General features: G+C 39.0%; 1 protein-coding gene across 2 annotated transcripts in view; it reads left to right on the forward strand.

The window, feature by feature from the left end:
* Positions 1-7,598: 7,598 nt before the first annotated feature.
* The window catches only part of SLIT2 (slit guidance ligand 2), a 329,247-nt gene continuing 317,723 nt past the window's right edge, over positions 7,599-19,122 (forward strand). For both annotated transcript variants that reach the window (XM_081304246.1, XM_081304247.1), the window contains exons 1-3: positions 7,599-7,790; positions 10,554-10,625; positions 11,767-11,838. In XM_081304246.1, coding sequence (XP_081160372.1) covers positions 7,612-7,790; positions 10,554-10,625; positions 11,767-11,838 — 323 coding nt within the window. In that variant the 5' untranslated portion in view covers positions 7,599-7,611. The remainder of the gene's footprint in view (positions 7,791-10,553; positions 10,626-11,766; positions 11,839-19,122) is intronic.

Below are 19,122 nucleotides of genomic sequence, written 5' to 3' on the forward strand. Positions count from 1 at the left end.
TATTTGTAAAATGCATTTTTTCTATTAAATATTAACTGTCTACAGAATATCTTTAATTTTGCTTATAAAGCCTAAAATACTATCTGGCTCTTGACAGAAAAAGTTTGCTAGCTCTTGTACTAAGACACAAATGTGACTTTTGTATGAAAAAATTGCGTTTTGACCATTATGCAGGCGTTCACTTTGAACTATATTTTTCCAATATGGTTATAAACTGCCTCTGTTAATCAGCACTGATTTTTAACCTAAAACATTTAATATTTAGTTTTGGGATATGAAAATATTGATTTTGAGTTTATGTTAGACTAGAGTGAATTTCTTTGTGATTTTAGCCTGATATTATGACCCTGTAAGAGGAAGGTCAACCTTTTTCAATTTAGCAAGAGGAACCTACAGGAAATGTGAGGGATTCCTGTCCTTTACTTTCTAATACAGAGTGTTTTCCTTCTGTGAAAATTTAGGAGACACATCACCAGGCTTAGTAGAGTCAAAAGATCATACAATTTTAAACTATTTACAACTGTATTTTCTTTTTCTTGAGGGTGAAAGTCTTGAAAATTCACTTTAAGCTAATGTAACTATTAAAATTTTTGCTGTGTGTTTTCCCTTGGGCTTTTAAATGTTAATGTGTTTTTTCAACCTGCATCATTGAATGTTAACAATCTTTTGCTTTATATTTTCCTCTATAATTTTTTTCTATTATCGTCATGTTCTCTCTTTTTCTTCAAGTAACTTACATATTTAATATTCAAATGTCACTTTAAGCTACTTCATCATCTCTTCCCCATACATTTTTTTTTCTTTACATATAGAATAAGTCATTGCACAGTACGCTTGAGTCAGAATTTGAGAGGCAGTGTATTACATTGTTTGTTAAATGGGGTTTGGAGGCCAACTGGAATTCTGGTTCCTTCTTTGCTGCTTTCTAGCTGTATAAACATGACCAACTGAGTGAACTCATGTGAGTCTCAGTTTTCTCCACTATAAGTGGGGGATAAAAATAGTCTCTTAGAAGGGATTGTTGTCAGTGTTAAATAACATATACACAAGGTGTTTAATGCTAACGTTAAACACATAAAAAAACTAAAGTTAAACACATAAAAAAACTAAAATCTAGGTGGTACATCCATAGCTACTCAAGCATCCCCACTTACCAGAGATCAACATTCAGAACTTTCATTTTATTTTAACTGCACAACCGACAAACTATTGTATTATGAGAGTGGGGAACCAATTTCACTCCTTCAAAAGAGTGGTTTATATTGTGAAACACAAATATCATAAAACTAGGTACATCCATCTCCACCCTTTTGTTCCTGGAACTCTGGGCCTGTGCAGGGCTTGATCATATTGAGTTGTTCTTCTACTCCTAAAAGTATAGCCATCAGCCCAACTTCCCTGAATTCTTTACAAAAAATAGTTACTATAAGATCACAGTGAGGGGCTGGGGATGTGGCTCAAGCGGTAGCGCACTTGCCTGGCATGCGTGCGCCCAGGTTCGATCCTTAGCACCACATACAAACAAAGATGTTGTGTCCGCCAAATACTAAAAAATAAATATTAAAATTCTCTCTCTCTCTCTCACTCTTTCTTTAAAAAAAAAGATCACAGTGATATTTAATGGAAATATATAATCTATTCTTGTAAGAAAATATTTAGGGAAAATTTCACTTATCAATACAATAGTAATAGGAATCACAAAATAATACTAACATTATTTATTTATTTATTTATTTATTTATTTATTTATTTATTTATTGGTACTGGGGATTGAACTCAGGGGGCACTTCACCATTGAGCTACATCCCTGGTTTTCTTTATTTTAAAACAAGGTCCCACTGAGATCTTTAGGGCCTTATTAAGTTGCTGAATCTGGCCTAAAACTTTCTATTCTCCTGCCCCAGCCTCCCAAGTCACTGGGATTACAGGAATGTGCCACTGTGCCTGGCTGTAAAACCTGTTACTTAATAAGCACCCAACTCTGGTAGATCAGTGGATATTATCTTAATCTTCATAATACTTATGAAAAGCAGGAATCATTTCCATTCTAAATAGTATTAAACTGGGGGAAAAGTGTATAAGTATAATAAATCTTTGGTTGAGGCATACTAACTAGGGCAAGTTGCTAGAAATCTCTACTTTTGAAGGCTATTTCCTTGAAAATGACTAAGGTCTTGTTACCTCTGTGGGGTTGTACATGAAAACATTTTGGTGCCCCCTAGAGGTTATCAGGAATGTGCACTTATCAAGCTGTGAAATGAGAAGTGGAAACCCACTCTACTGATGCTCATTCATTGCTTCTTCATTGCCCATGCTTCAAGTGGCCCATTTACAACACAGAGTTGCTCTTGAGCAGGTGTTCTCAAACTCCATGCACCACTAAAACAACTTGGAGGGGTTGTTAGAACACAGACTTCTGTCGTCCACTGCCAGTATTTCTGATTCTGTGAGTCTGAGGAAGAGACTAAGAATTTGCATTTCCAGTTATAGCCCCTGGCTAAGGCTGCTGGTCAAGGGACCAAACTTTGAGAACCACTGACCTAGACAATACTCTCCCAGCTGAAGTTCTCTGCAGAACCAGGTTGGGTTTCGGTACCCTTGCAGAGCTGGTGCTGTGAGATTAAGCTCTGCACTGCTCCCTTAAACAGATGTCACAGAGTCATGTACATTTTCTATAGGATTCCTTGACCCCCAAGAATTTCAGAGAATTTACAGACACATTTCAGTGAAGGAGAACTAGTTGAGTTTTGGGGCCAAAGAAAGTAGGTTCTGTTTACAGCTCTGCTATTAGCTGGGCCTTGGGTGCAGACCCAGATCCTTTCCTGGATGGGAGTAAAACAGCAACCATCCAGAATGTACTGTGGCTCTAACTCTATCAAATGGTTTGGTACTTAGTAGGCCCCGAAATTTTTTAGTTTAATCTTAATCTCTGTGATAATTTCTACATTGCCCATGAAATATGTTGAGAAAAATTAGATAATTAAGTACATTTTGCAACGATGGAAAATGGTAGCACAAAGACAGTTAAGAATTATTGTGTGAATTTCATGAAATTGATCAATACTCTTAGTATTTTCTACCTTTGCTTAAACAAAGGGACAGCTATAATTTTCACTCATATTTACCTCTTTTTCACCAATTTTTTCCCTTACTCTCTTTTCCCATATTTCCCAACTTTACTATCTTTTTCTTCTCACCCCCTGCCAAAAAGGGGGGTGCAAATTTTTTTTTACTATGTGAATTTTAAGTGTCTAAATAGTTTCTAAAATTATTCGGGCTACTGGATTTTTTCCCCCTCCAGCTAATAGGAGACTTGAATGTTGACTCTAGTGGATTCCACTTCTGTTTAATCCAGGTCAGGATTTATAGAGACCTCATGTGGTGACAAGAGGCACCACATAAGGATTTCTTCAGAGATGGCTGTAATAGTCAAAGGGAAACTCAGAACTCATTTGGGAGCATAATAATGGAGAAAGAATTAAGACCTAGAAGTTAAAATTATCGAAGCATACAAGGCCTCCAACAAACATCCTGCAGTAATACTGAAGGAATAATACAGTAACATTTTTAAAAATGAGACACCTGGTCACTCATGTGTAAGTTCCTTTTATTAACTGAAAAGCTGATGACACAAAAACATTAATGCACCATACCTCTCAGGAATTTGTTACATTCTCTTTTTGATTAAATTCATTGGACATATCTTCTTATATAAATTTGCATCAACTAGTAAAGATGTTTCTATGGGCATATTACTGTGAATGTTACTTTCATCTCCTTGTTTGTTTTTTTTTAATATACAGAGTGTAAAGTGATCCAGAGAGAGAATCAAACTTGAGCCCATATCTAAGTGTCTCACTCATGCAATAATATCAATAACATTTATGAATATTCAGAATGCAGGATCTGTTTTTGCGATTAAAATGCTGCAGAACATGATTCTATGTGGCTGATAAAGTTGAACACAAATACATCTCCTTGCCAATGAGATATTAAAGCTGAGAAATTAAATGAATTAGTGTATTAGTAAATGCATCTTAACCACATAATTTACTGGTACAGACTATAGAACATTCACTGAGGGGAAGATACTCAACGACAGGTACTTGTTCTGAATCTCCTTTTCCTTGCAAGAAATGTGACTGTGGCTTCTCCTCTCTCACAAGGAAGTTATATAACAGACCTTTAGGCTAAAATCTAGAAGAACAAGTAAGTTAATAAATGTTAAACGTTTTGAAGTCTTTAACAGAATGCAGCAATATAAATCAATGGCATTCAAACGAGTAATCATGAGTTCCAATTCAGTTTTTGAATGGGTACCCTGTCTTTGGAACCATGTTCAAAGAGACTGAGTTTTCCAGGGCCAGCAAATGACATAGGTAGAGGTAACTTTATGATATTTTGTAATATTTAAATAGAAAAAAAAATTAAAGAGGATATTAGAGAGATTTCAGGTTGAAAATGTTCTTGAGTTAAAAAAATTAGTTAATTATCAGGATACCTACTATGTGCTGGACATATTGCTATATGCTAAAAATCCCAAGTGAGTCGGCAGGTCTTTCAGCTTTCAAGGGAATAACAGATGATTATACAAAATAATCACTATACTGTAAAGTTGCCATTTATCTGGAGGCATGCACAGATTTCTGTGAAAGCATTTCAAAGGTGGAATGAGAGTAAGAGAAAGAATGGGATGATACATTTTAAATTCAAGTGAAGGAGCTGACTCATTTAGAGGTCATTTGAAACCTATGGTGACATTGTGTTTTTTTTTTTTTTTTTTTTTTCCTGGGGAAGCTGGAGAGTTATCTGTTGCCAGACACACATCACACTAAAGAAGAAACAAGGAAATTCTCTTTCAAACAGTTTGGAAAAAAAATATCTAGAACTCCCCTGAAATAAAGGAAACCTTCTGGTACAATCTATATTGCTAAGGATTTATTTTTTACCCTCCTTTGCCTCCTAAGAGAGTAAAATCATACAGGCACATTCAAGCCCTAGGAGTTTGGGCAGCGTTTTGTGTATTTAAGATGTCAATTGAACCTCCTGTTGTTGTGTGTGACTATAAAGAAAGGGTTAAATGGAAGGGGGTGGCTTGGAAATGGGAATGTGAAGAAGAGGGTTGCAAAACATCGTTTTCCAACTTGCAAAAACTGAACTTTTAAGCTCCCAAAAATACACATGTGTGTGTCTGTGAGCGCAGGCAGATCTATTTCGGTAGGATTTAATTTTTTTTTTTTTAATTTTAAATCTCAATCTCTGTCTTTCCTTTGCTGTGTTGCCAGCACTGAGCAGCCCCCTTAGGATCGCGTGGCAAAAGCTGCAGCAGAGGCATTGGCAACGCTGTTTATTTATGAGCCGCGTTCAAAGCCGCCCTCTCCCCATTCTCCTGCCGAGAACCACTATCTCCAAGCCCAGGTCATCTCTGGGGCCAAAGAGTTGGAGGCGGGGGCCCGGGAGCCTCCTTCCCACCGCAAACTTTGCCCGAGCGTGGGAGCTAGGGCGCGAGCCAGGACGCACGGGAACGCGCCCGCCCGCCGCCGCCTCCGCCTGGCGCTGGCAGCCGGGGCCTCACCTCTCCCCAGCGAGGTGCGGGCTCCCCGCGCGCAGCCAGTGGGCGGGGCCGGACCTCGCGGGGCGGGGCCCAAGGGGTGGGGGCTCCGGCGGCTATATAAGGCCCGCGCCAGCTTAACTTCGGACTTGAGGTTATTTATTTGGGAAGCGCCTGGACGGCGGAGGTTGGTGGTGGCTGTGGCTGCGGCAGAAGGTGATTTAAAAAAGGAGGCGGCGGCGGCAGCGAGTGATGGGAGCGCCGAGGTTCCCAGGCGCAGGCCAGAGCTGCGGAGCTTTCCAGGCACGGCGGGAGTGCTGAGCAGAAAGGGGAGCGTCCGGAGACCAGCAGCCGGCTCCTGAGGCGCGGGCTGGGTTTTTGTTCGGCTGCGCTCAGCGCCTGGCAGCAGGAGCGAACTACTCGTAACAACAACAACCCACCTTTCAGCAGCTCAGCGAGACTTAGGCTGCTGCGTCTGTCCTATTGTTTAGACACTTGCCAGGGGCTCCAGAGCAGCAGACCCCGCTCTCTGTCGCCGCCTTTCCTCTTTCTCACCTCCCTCCAGGGAGCGGGAGGCAGAGAAAGCAGCCGGGAGGGGGCAGGAGGCAGGCAGGAAGGACTGCCCTGGACTGTAGCCGCCGAGTCAGGTGCAGCATCTGGAGCCGGGTGGTGTCTCAAACGTCGGCGAGAGGACTGCTGCTGTGGAGGTGGGAGACGGTATCCCAAACCTGGGAAAAGTTCCTGCACTTTGAGAAGGAGAACCCACTTGTGGGAGGCTGCCAAGGGGCGAGAGAGAAGCTGCGCCCGCTTGGAGCTGGCTGTTGTTTCTTCCACCTTTGCCATCAGGTGTCTGCCACGCAGCTGCAGCGTATCCGGGAGACGAGAGGGGCTGACACACGCGCGCACACACATTGCCATTCAGCTGTCGCCTGGGCTCTACCTGGAGTAGCGGATCCCACCCTCCCGCTGGCCACCTAGCTGTCCTCCAGACAAACTAGCAGGGCCCGGGTCGTGAACACCTTGGCCTTTGCCTTTCCCCTCCTTCCGGCCTGCCTTCTTGCAAGTCCTGCGCTAGTCAGTGCCTGTTTCGCCTTCTCTGGAGCTCTAGTGCTAAACTTGGCTTCTTGGATTTCCTTTGCTGAGATTTTGACTAGTGGATATTCCTGTCCAGCTGCAGCGGTCCTACTGCCCTTTTGTCTTTCTGTGTGACCTCAGGGCAGGCCCTGGTGCAGAGCGTCGCCAAGGACGCCGGGCGGGAGGCGGGATTGCCGAGACATCCTTCAGCGAAGTACATGTGTGTTTGCAAACCATCCTTGGCTGTCGGGAGATTTCGAGGACCGGTAGGGGCTACCGCTGAGCAGCAGGCTGGGGAGAGGCCGCGTGAGTGAACCGAGCCCTGCGCCCTGCAGCGCCGCCCCCAGTCCCCTGGGCTGCACAAACGCCCGGTGCGCCCCCGCGCGCCATGCCCAGTTGCTCGGCGCGCTCCGCTCCGGGCCCGAAGGGCTTCTGCGCCTTCTAGCTTCCAGGAGTCCACTTTGACCAAGACCACCATTACTACTGAGCGCCCCTCTTCCTCCTCGCACTTCTCCCAGCCCCACTGGAATCGAAATTGTAGAGCAGTGTGTGGGATCTGAGTATCATCTCACTCTACCCCCTGGCAGCCGTCCTTTGCATCTTCACAGTCCTAGGAAGTCTCAGCTCTTTTACCGCCAAGTGGTTTCTTCAGCGACAGAAAACGTGTGATTTCCTCCCCCACTGCTCTTGGGGTCTCCTTGCAGCCTTGGCCAGGCCATTGATCTTCAGGTTCGAAAGTTGCCCACGGAGTTCCTGCCCTGCTACAAGAGGGTGTAGAGGGAAGGGGAAGGCGTGAGCCTGTTCCGGCTCTCCTGCCTTGAATATTAATTATTACTGTTCCATATTATTTTGTGCACATTTCCCCGGGCACTCTGGGTTGCTAATCCCGCGCCAAGTACTGGGCCTCAGACACTGCACCGTTCCGTCGGAGCAGCGAGCTAAAGAGAAATCCCCAACGCCGGCAAACCAGGAGGCGGCGGGGGAAGATGCGCGGCATTGGCTGGCAGACGCTGTCCCTGTCGCTGGGGTTAGTGTTGGCGGTCCTGAACAAGGTGGCGCCGCAGGCGTGCCCGGCGCAGTGCTCCTGCTCGGGCAGCACTGTGGACTGTCACGGGCTCGCACTGCGCAGTGTGCCCAGGAATATACCCCGCAACACAGAGAGACTGTGAGTATGGGTTCTTCGCCCTCCCCTTCTCCCCATGTGGTAGCGCTTGCTTTGCTTGGAACCTGAAGTGACCCAGCAATACAGGGACCTGGGACTTGTGCCTGGTGAAGCCTCACTGGCTCTCCAGATCGCTCATCCTGGGTTGGGCCCTCCTGGAGGGCCAAGTACTGGAAGGCACTGCCCAGGAAAGGGTCACTGCCCAGGGAGGGGCGGATCCGCTGGCAGCTGCGTTTGGTCCCTTTTCCCTGCTCTTGTCCCGCCGCTGCCACTAGCAGCCTCTTGTGGACGAGTTGTTCTGGGCTGTGGAGATGGGAGCTAGCGAATAAGTATGAGAAGATGCCCCAGGCTAGGAGACACGACTTTGTTTTCAGATTCCTTATAAAGAGTCACCTTGCTGTTGCACACATTCTTAGGTCGGTTTTAGGATGAGTCCCCGCCCTTGTCTCCCCCCCCCGCCCCCGCCCCCCGTTGGCGTGGAGGAGATGGCAGGGGGCTCAAAGAGAGAAACTTAGGCTCCCCGTCTTTGTGTTCCCCTCCCGGGAAAGAAGGGAGGGGAGAAGGGGTCATGGGGTGTCCTGGGATATTACTATCAGGCAGGAAGGGTGCCCCAGTAGGGCCACAGCTGGCTTAGTGGCGGTGCGCAGCCCCCTGCTACTCCCTCCCTCGTCCCTGCCCTCTACTTCTGCCCGGAGGAGGCGGAGGTAGCGGGCCCCAAGGGACTCTTCCAAGCTGGCGACTGCGGCGGAGACCCGCGTCCCGAGGTTTAAGTGAAGTTAGTGTACTGGTTCTCCAAACCTGAACCAGCGCAGATAGATCAGACTGCTGAGGCGACCCGGCGGCCCTAGGCTGCCCCCTCCGGCTCTTCCTGCTGAGCCCCTGTCCCCCACCACCCCCCACCCCCCGTCCACCTTTCTGGCAATTTCTGCGTCCCTTCACGTGGCAGCAGCTCCTCTTTCTGCCCCTCTTCGCGCTCCGGTGCCCACAGACATCCCCGCCTCCCTGCCTCTGCTGGTCTCTAATGAAGAAGTAAACGCAGTCCTGGCGTTGACGGCCCACGCGCTCCTGGTGGGGCGCTTCCCGAGTTCAGGGAAGCGGAGCATGGAGGCCATTCTCTTTGTGAATGCCGAGCCGCCGCCCCAGTCGCCCGAGCGCCCTAGGCGCGCTAGTGCTCTCAGGTGGCTTGTGGGCCGGGCGGGTGAGGGCGATGGGGACCAGTGCGCTGGGACTCCCCTCCCGCGGCCTCTTTCCCTCTGGGTGTGAGGGCCATGAACTGCGGAGAGGACGCCCTCAGATTCGCACTTCTGCACCAGTGCAGTCTGCAGCGCCTTGAGTTGCCCTTCTTATCTAATCCATCTCTCTGGCCTCTGCTTTAAAGGCCAAGTTGAGCCCTTTCTTCTTTTGGAAAGGCTCATCTGTCCCCCAGCCTCACTGGGTCGCCCACTCCAAACCCTTAGTGCTGCGCAAGTTGGGCCTTACCAGGGTTGCCTCATCAACATGTGATCCCCGACATTTGCCTCGGGTGGGAGGTAGGGATTCCTTGTTATATCGAATAGCCGATAAAGGACCCCGACGATTTTCGGAACAACTTAATGAGACTTTGCTCAACATGTAGAAATAGGCAAAAAAGGAAGGAAAGTCATGCAGAATTCTGTTTTTGTACTTGTCATTTCATGCTGTTCCAATTAGTTTATAGCGTAAGCACTAACGTGTCTTACTCAACCAAAAGGGAATGCACTCGGGGGAAAAATGACAATTGGGTTTTGGATCCTTGGGAAAATAAAAAATCCCTGTAAAGGGATTTTTAAAGAGGTTCAGAAAATAGTAGTCAGTGTTGTCTTATAAAATTTTATCATTGACAAAGTAAAAACTTAAAATACATATTTCAAACATGAAGTTTTTAGGACGAAAGTAAGAGAGAATTTAGGACCTTGCAGGAGCATATTCGAACCTCAGCAAAAGCTGGTTTTACTTGAAATGATTGGAGGCAGGGCAAGTTTAGATCTTGACCTGAGATGCCAGAAAAAAAAAAAAAAAAAAAAAAGGGTTGTGACTCTTGAAGGAAAAGTGGTGCTGAAATCTGAACAAAAATGTTAGGGCCTGAATACAACTTCCATTATTGCCCCCGCTAGTAGTTTTCGCTTTACAATCACAGCGGGGTTCCCTGAGCTGCAAATAAAGAGTTTAGTTTTCATACAAACATAGAATTGTTGGAAAGTAAATGCAGGTCTTTGAAGTGCATTTCTTTTGATGGCCTTCTAACTTTCTTCTTTACCTTAGGAAGTTTAGCCACCATGCTCCCCTAAGGATAGTGTTCTTTCTAGATTTAAAACTTTGTTCTTGAGTAGTATGAGAATATGATTCCTTTAACTTTCCGAGGGGAACTCTAGTAATAGGAAAATAACAGAATACCTGTGAATTCGATACACACATCCTTATAAAAGCAAAAATCAAAAGCACACACACACACACACACACACACACACACACACACACACACACCAAAAGAACAATTTTCATGATAATACAATTACTTCGTTTTCTTGTCATCATGGGCCAGCCAGGATGAACTTTGTAAACTTGAGCATTTATGCAATATTATTTCAAAGGTTGTGGTTGCCCCTTCTCTCTCCCATTTGTTTTCTAAACCATACACTAATTAATTTAATTTTTAAGCTTAAAAGTTCAAACCTACTTTAAATTTAACTTTGCTTAACTAAGTTAATAGAAATAAAATGGAGCTTTCATTTTCTGGTTGTCTCTTAGGGATTTGAATGGAAATAACATCACACGGATTACGAAGACAGATTTTGTGGGCCTTAGACACTTAAGAGTTCTGTAAGTGTTCTTCTCTAATATGGGGAATTGTATTGTATTCAAGATTGCACTTTGAGAATTTTTAATAGTATTAGTTTTTCAAACCTTTCCAATGACAGAAATTTTAAAAATGTAAAGGCCTTGGTTTCTTTATTTATTTTACTAAAAGCACAACTTTTAGTAAAAATTTGGGCTTTCATTTTAAGTTTGGACACATGCCATAGAAACAATGTTATAGAAATGACCCTAAGACTGTTTTAGCATACCCTAAGTGCCTTATGCATATAAACTTGTAGAACAGTCGCTTTCATAGTGTGAATAAATAATGTGTGACATCTGATATTTTAGTGTTTGAGATTAACTTGAAAAAACTCAGGTATATCTGTGGTTTAATAGTATTGAGCTAAAAATATTTAGACCTTTTTTTCTAAGAAAAAGTAATTTCTAACATTAAAATCAAGCCATCCAGCTTTTTAACAGAGCTTAGGTAGAAAAATGTTTATCTATAAAACAGCATCATTAGTTATATTTTACCTTTAATTTCCTTACCTTTAATATCTTTGTAGCTTACATAAAATAGTTGCACTATGATTACTTCTTTACTTAGTGGGTTAATTTAGCTGTGAATAAACCATTATTCAAAGTCAATGCTACATAAACTTGTTTTCTTCCACAAGATTGTATATATTTATGTCTTAAAGGTCATATACTTTTGATCTCTATATACCCAGTGTTCAATTTTTAAAACATATTTTGGTCCTTATGAAATATTTTGGTTGCTGATGGGTATCCATAAGTCATAATTGAATATGTGTATGATGAATTACTGTAGTTAAGAACACAGTTGAAAATCAGTGTACCAAAAACAGCTATCAAAGCTGCAATTTCACTGCTTTTCTGTTATATTTAAGGTTTAGAGTTTGAATAGTAAATTTAGTGAGAAACTGCTTTAATGTTTCTGTAAAAGTTTTGTGATGTGGATGCTTTTTCTTCTCCATGAGTTCTTTCACATATATCACCATTAAATTTGCTCCTAGTTCTCAAAGCAGAGCAAAATCTAATTTTAAAGAGAGAAAGAGGTTATAAATTTTCAGTTGCTGAATTGAAATTGACTTAGATGGTAACATTAAGAAGCATGTTACATTTTTTTTTTTCATTTCAGTCAGCTTATGGAGAACAAGATTACCACCATTGAAAGGGGAGCATTCCAGGATCTTAAAGAACTAGAGAGACTGTAAGTATTTTCAATTCCAAACTCATGACAACATGACTGTATTTTTACAAACACTTGAATTTCAAGGCTTATGTCTTCGATTTCATGTTTTAGCTTTAAACAGCTTGCAAAAAAAAAGGGGGGGGGAAGATGAGTAAGTGGTTTTCAGACAAATTTACAACAAGTAGAGTTTCTGGATATAGGATATTAATTTGTAATAAAGCACAAATTTACTTTTCTGAGATGTTTATACTTGGTAACCATTGCTTTGGTACTGAAAGATGTACATACATGTTTTTCTTATTTGTTCATCTGATTTGTTTGCTTGCCTATGCAGGAAGAGAGGTGGACCTTTTGTTCCTATTAATAGTACATATGGAAGGGATGTTTTTCTAATAGTAATTTTAATTTCTATGATGTTACTTGGTGTATCATTAGTGATATTATATTTTTTTCTGATGATGATTTAACTTTTTATCAGTAGAGTGAACATTATTAATAATTGTTATTCACAGCTTTATTTTGTTATGCTATAGTAGCTTTTCAAATATTCCTTTTGGGAAATAAGAAAGATTACCAAAGTAAGATCTGTTATCAATGTGTAGTCATGTAACATTGACCTTTGTTTTTCCAAAATTAAATGTAACCTTCAAATTAAAATCTATTTTTTAGACACAAATTCTTAATGGATTTATATTTATTACTTGAGGATTTTTTTTAGGTTCACAGTATATATTTACATCAGACCAAACCTCTATCTGAAATAGAAAAAAATTACAGACTTTGTAGTTTGAAATGTGATTTCATGTCTCATAGATCTTGATTATTTCACTTTAGAAGGTTTGTATTCTTAGGACAAGTAACAGATTTACTAAAAGTAGTAACAATTATTTAACAGTTTTCACATCTGATTTAATAGTCACTTTATATACAAATAACACTCTTATTTCAAATAACAAAATATATTCACTTTAAGCAGAACACACAGTTGTATACACTAGGCCCAAAGGCAGAAGTTAATTCTGTGTAATTGTCCATAAGTTGAAAAATGACTGGTTATCTTCTGAGATATTTATAAATGCATAGATTTCATTTTTATGACTTCAAGTAAAACACAGAAATGTGTACTATATTTATTATAAAACTTGGCCATGATAAATACTGAAATATGGGGAATATAATTGTAGAGTTCAAAATAAATTTAAAACACTACTTTGAGCTAGTTTGGGGGGAAAGTAAAAACAAGATAAATATTTGGTTGAATTCATAGTAAAGTTCATAAATTCATAACCTATGTCTAAATACATAAAATTATTCTGAAATTATTTATTATTTGATGTTCTTCAGAAGCATTCATAGGCTTTGTGACTAACTCACAAATATATCTTTAATCCATCTATTTTTAAAATATTGATATAATCATTTAAATGAATAGAAAATTTCATAATTTTATATATACATAATACATATATAATATATATGTATATAATATATATATTATATATGTATTATGTATATATACAGTTTTGCCAAGAATAACTTCTAGCAGTCACAAAGAAGTATCTATATCTTGGTTTTTAAACAATTTTTGAATCATAGAAGGAGTCTTAATGGTTTTTCCTGCAGCCTCTACTTTGGTTATATTGTAAATATTTTAAGAAAGACTAGAAGAAAACATACTTTCTGGTTATTTTTCAAGCTACTTTCAAATATCATTTGAACTTTCATCTTGACTAAATTAACTTTTCCTAAAAATTATTAACCAGACGCTATATTATCTGAAATTTGATTAGAGTTGTAAGTGGTACTATTTTTTGACTTTGCCTTCCTTTGGGAATGTCACTTCATCTCAGAACAATTTTCTGTTCTACTAAGACTAAGTCAGATGTTTCAGAGTGGGAGGAGAATTTGTAATTTTGAATGAAAACTAATATATATGCAGGACTTCTTTAAATCACCCCAGCTGTTGGCTGAGAGCAAATATTTCATATTTGTGAGGAAAAGCTGAGAAAAATTCCTTTTGTTTACAACTGCCAAGTCCATCTGATGGAAGCACATTGTTATCTGACAGCCAATTCATCTCCTTGGGACTCTGGAATTCAAAACCATTTCTTAGGAACATTGTGGATACACTTTTCAAATATTTATTTTTTAAATACATTAAATGGCAAGCAGTTTTACTAAGGAATGCATTCAAGTTATTGTGAAACAAAAAAATTAAATTTTGTTCAGCATATTGTTTTAAAAATAAAAACCTAAAACAACAACAAAAAACCTATCTTGTGAGTATCATTCTCAGATTATTATGGCCTCTGGTATATACCCTTATTTTAATCCGGGTCATTTAACATCACAAAATTGCTTGCTTTTTCAAAGAACAGCAAGGGACTATGTGAAAGATAGGAAGTAATCAATGAATTAACTTTAGCTTTGAATTGTGTAAACTTAAATGATTTTTAATAATTTAGATGTGAGATTTTATACTGGAACTCTCAATTATGAAAAGATGTATAAGTGCAGGCATATGTTGTAAATACCATCCATACAGTGAACAGTGATTTAATTTTCTTTCCTTGTATGAAGATCAAAAAAATAAATAAAAATGTTTATTTTACTTGTGTGTAATGTATGGTTCTAAATTATTTTCATTTTAAAGTGATAAAATAATTGTAAATGATTTTTGTGAAAATTTCAAAGTTATATTTATCTCTTATTTTATTTTGATGTCCTTTACACTTGATCTAGAGGGGAAAAAAGATCTGAAAGCAGAAGAACTATGCCTTTTTATAAATCCAACTTTTTAATCTGTAAGAAGCAGGATCCTGTTGTTAAGTTGAATTTAATGTTAGCATGGAATAAGAAAGCTATTATTTGTAAATCAAAGCAGTATAGCTACAAGAGAAAGATATTTTTTCTACTTCAAAGAATGGATGCAATTCTAAAATCTCAAGGCCAAATGTCAAGAAGTACATGGATGTTGAAATCCTTCCTTTCTCTTGTCTCCTTCCTCATCCCTTTCTTCCTGTCTCTCCCTCCTTCATGTCTTTCTTCCTCTCATTGTGTTCTCCCTTCCCCCTTTCCTTTGGTTTATTTTTCCCCACCTTCTCCTCTTGTTTCCTTTTCACTCCCTTCTTTGTGTTGTTTAGAAACGACATCAGATGATGTGGTCATCATCAGAATGTGGTTATGAATCACTGTAAAGGGACTAAGTTAATTGCACCTACACACCTTCCTGTTTCGTCACTCTGCCACCACACTCCCAGACCTACCACGTGTAGTGGCAGATTTTCTAAAAGGCTTTGTATTGCCAGCAGTACCAGTTTTTCTGGGAAAAAAATGAAACCTTGAGTACTTTAAACCTTTTTATATTGTATTAGCTGGTCTCCTATAGTTTAATCAGAAAGTTCTATAGAAATCTAATGTGGTTAAACGACTAGCTAATTCAGTACAAATCAATTAAGAGGGAAAAAAAAAATACCAGTTAACTACAGTAACAATTCAGAACACTTAGGAAGTATGCTTCTTTCATGTACTTCCTAGAAGATACCTTTATATATCCACAATAAATTCTCCAGACAAAATTACTAATACAAGATATTTCTCAGCTGGTACATAATTCTCTAGATAGTATTTTTTTTTTTTTTTAAAGTAACATTGGGACCCAGAAGTTCTGTGGGCTGGTATAAAATTCTGTAGCTTACATAAATTTACAATTCATGTACGATTGTGATAATGCTTTGTAGTCATGGAATTATATTTTACGGCCTTTTTTTTTTTTTTTTGACAAGCTAGAATACTTAAGGGTTCCACTATTGAAAACCGTCTTCCTCTTTTGAAAATTCCTTCATAACCCAAATGCAAGAGTATAAGAAAGTTTAAGGCTGTCATTTCAAAGACATTTTGGTAGTTACTTCAGTACTGCAAAAATGAAACTTAGATATGTTTGTCTAGCTTATATTAAGAGACCAAGAGCATACCAAGGAAAATCTTGGATATTAGGCTTTTCCTGGACATTACAATCACCTTATAATCTTCAATAAGGAAATTGTTGAAGTGATAAAGGCAAGTACACAGACTGTGCCGTCTTCTCCCACTAACAATGTGCTTTTCAGACAAATATTTCTTTAAATCTTTCCAGTTTTAGTCTCTTTCTATTTAAAATGACATTTTCTTTCCTTAAAATTTTCTCTGGCTATTCATTTTTTTTTCTGGATAAATTTGTCCTTAAAATATTGAAAATGTAGCCATATGTTGAATCCTGAAAAATAAGCCTGTTAAGTATTTTAAAGTTCCTGCAGAGTAAACACAAAACAAAAATAACAAAATTTCCAACAAGTTGATGCAAATCAAATATATTCATTTTAATTTAGAGAAATCTTAGTCTCTTCCCAAAGAGCCTATCTTTGAATAAATACTGTATTTTTATCAAAGAATATCCAAGGGGCACATTTCTTTTCTTTTCCCAGGGTGGTGCTGAATTAGTCCTCTTTTCATGAACACTCCATTCATAAGCAAGTGACAGTGTGAGGTTGAGAGCCCTGGCACTCTACAGCCTTTGTTGTGGGTTGCTACACATGAATTCAAGTGGAGAATATGTGGTGGAACAGGTCTGAAGGAAAGCACAGTTTATCCTGTTCATCAAGGATGTCAAGAACCCCTCTTCTGACTCATCCTACAAGTTTGTAGGCAACACATAATATATATCTTTTCTTATTGTAAGGACAAACAAACCATGCTCTCTCCTTGGACAGGAATGTGAGCTCATTTCAAGAGTTGTTCTCTGGTATCTTTGCACCTAGGTTGAAAGGCACTGTGGTTGCTTTCTTAGAAATTCTCTTTAAAGAAATATATCAAACTAACAGAGGTTGAGTGTGCACGTTGCATAAGGTAAAAATACTCTAAAATAAATACACATGGACTATTTTAAATTGTATTTCCTGACTCTGGCCATAGAAAGCTTTAATGCAAATGAGCTGTTGTAAGTTTAGCAGAATATTCAATCCATCTGAGAGGTTTTCTTGTGCAACCTGTTTTTATGGTCTCTGAAGTCAAACTGTGGTGAGAAGGCCTGTTTGCCCTTATAAATTCTGAAGCAGCAAGGCTGTTTATTTTTCCCACATCTGTTTTGGGCTCATCCTTTGTGACGGTGTTTGCTGGATGCTGTGTCTTTTATACCTCCTTTGAAATGAGTAGCTTCGTTTGCACTGTTACAAGGTATTTGTGGAAGCAGTGAATGTCAAATATTTTACATTTTATTCTGCTTTTCATTACTTTTGGATGGATACCTTTCTGGCTGAGTTATGCCTTCTACACTGCATTTCCCAACTTTGCACAGAATGAGACTTTTGTGCATGGACTTCATATGTATTGTTTTTATCTTTTTTCAAAGAAAGTTATATCTGCTGGTCTGGAAGGAATATTCATTGGTAGAAATCCTTTCAGAATGAAATCTTGATAATAATAGGAATAAACTGGTACTATCAAAATTGAAATATTGTTTCAAGATAGCATTTACAAAAAAAAAAAATTTGGTTTCCTAATTTGAACATCCATCTACTCTGAATGCAGGTAGGCAGTTCTGAAAGACTGGCTTTGTGAGGCTGTTTTAGGATTTGGTGTTGGAACACAGAGTTTGAATTATCTAGAACTCCTGTGTAGAGGCACCTTGCAATATTCACAGCTGCTGCCTGGTGTCTCCTGAAACACCAGGCAAATACTTATCAGTTTTATTGTTGACTATACTTTCTAACCAAATACAAACTTTCCCTCCCTCTTTTAGAAACAGAAACATTAGGTAAGATATATATATATATATATATATATATATATATATATATATATATATATATATATCCTTAATTATGGTTTCCCTATGAGATCTTGAACACCTTGCTTCATCTTTAAAAATTTCAGTTTCCTCATCTTTAAAACAAGGATATATATTATGGTATAGCTTATACTGGTAGTAGATGATTTAGGTAAGGTAATGTACAGTTTCACAAAATTCTTTGCACACAGTGCCTAAAGAACTATCATTATGCATTTCAATATACCTCTTATTTCTCAGAAGTTGATTTAAAAATTATGTTATCTTAACTATTAATGTGTGTGCATAACAAATTTATGCACTGTATATTAAAATTATGCAACACTATATGTATTATACTGTTAATTTCATTCTGAGTTTCTGTTAGCATGTAGTATGTGATTAACAGAAGAGACATGAAGATAATCCAAATTCTTCACGTTTTGTTTCAGAATATTTGTCATAAACTTTTTGAATTGTAGAGAAATATGAATAAGTAAAAGAACTAAATAGGAAGCAGCCTTTTTTTTTTTTTTTTTTTTTTTTTTTTTTTTACTAAAAAGAGTTGACCTGTATAGCACAGAATACAAGGGATGAAATTATCATTGATATCACTACTTAAAATACAGAACTGTTTATTTAATACAAGCTAAATTGATAATGCTGTTGAAAATTTATGTTTTTTGTAATGCATGATAAATTTTAAAATACTTGATCTAAAAATATTAGAATAAAAACATTTAAGAAAAGATAATTGGAAATTTTGTCTAAGAAGAGGTCAAAATAGGGAACTAATTAGTTCTATTCCTGGCCATTTATGTATGAGAAACAGGAGGTTGGAAATGATAAACTTTCTAAGGCAAATTTATCAGATGTTTATTACAGACCAAGTGTGCTGCAAAAATACCCTACATTGAGAATGACATGTAAGAAAAAAAGCATGAGTTTTTCACTGGCTTTAGTAAAACTGTTCTTCTTTTACATTTTAAATTGGATGGAAGATTACAAATATTAATTAAATTGACGTAGAAGTTGAATAAAATAAGAGATTATATTGTCTATGAAAGGACAAGAGTCACGGGAGCAGCCAGCACATGATAATTTAGAACAAAGCTTGTCAATAATGTTCAGGTGCCCTTGGAATAAAGGTTGTTAAGAATCAGCATTTCAGAGGCCAATGGTGTTTTGCATGACACAGAAAGGTCATTCACTCTAATGAAAGTCAGACTCAAAATTAGCTGGTACCAGAGAATGAGCACTTATTGGGACTCCTTCTCATCTTTGCTCTAAAATAAAGTGTCTGGGAGAAAGATCACGAACCTTTCTCAATCCAGGAATGCCATCCAGAAAATTCCCAGACAGTCTTGGAATCTTGGAGGCAGATTCCACCTATGGATGATGATGCAGAGCTAGGTGTCATTTTACCTCTGCTATCTCCTCAGACATGATTAAATGTCATTAAGTGTCCTTGCTCTGAGCAGTCACAGTTGACTTACCTA

Source organism: Spermophilus citellus (genome assembly GCF_964194105.1).
Source record: "Spermophilus citellus genome assembly, chromosome: 8".
NCBI classification, from domain to species: Eukaryota; Metazoa; Chordata; class Mammalia; order Rodentia; family Sciuridae; genus Spermophilus; species Spermophilus citellus.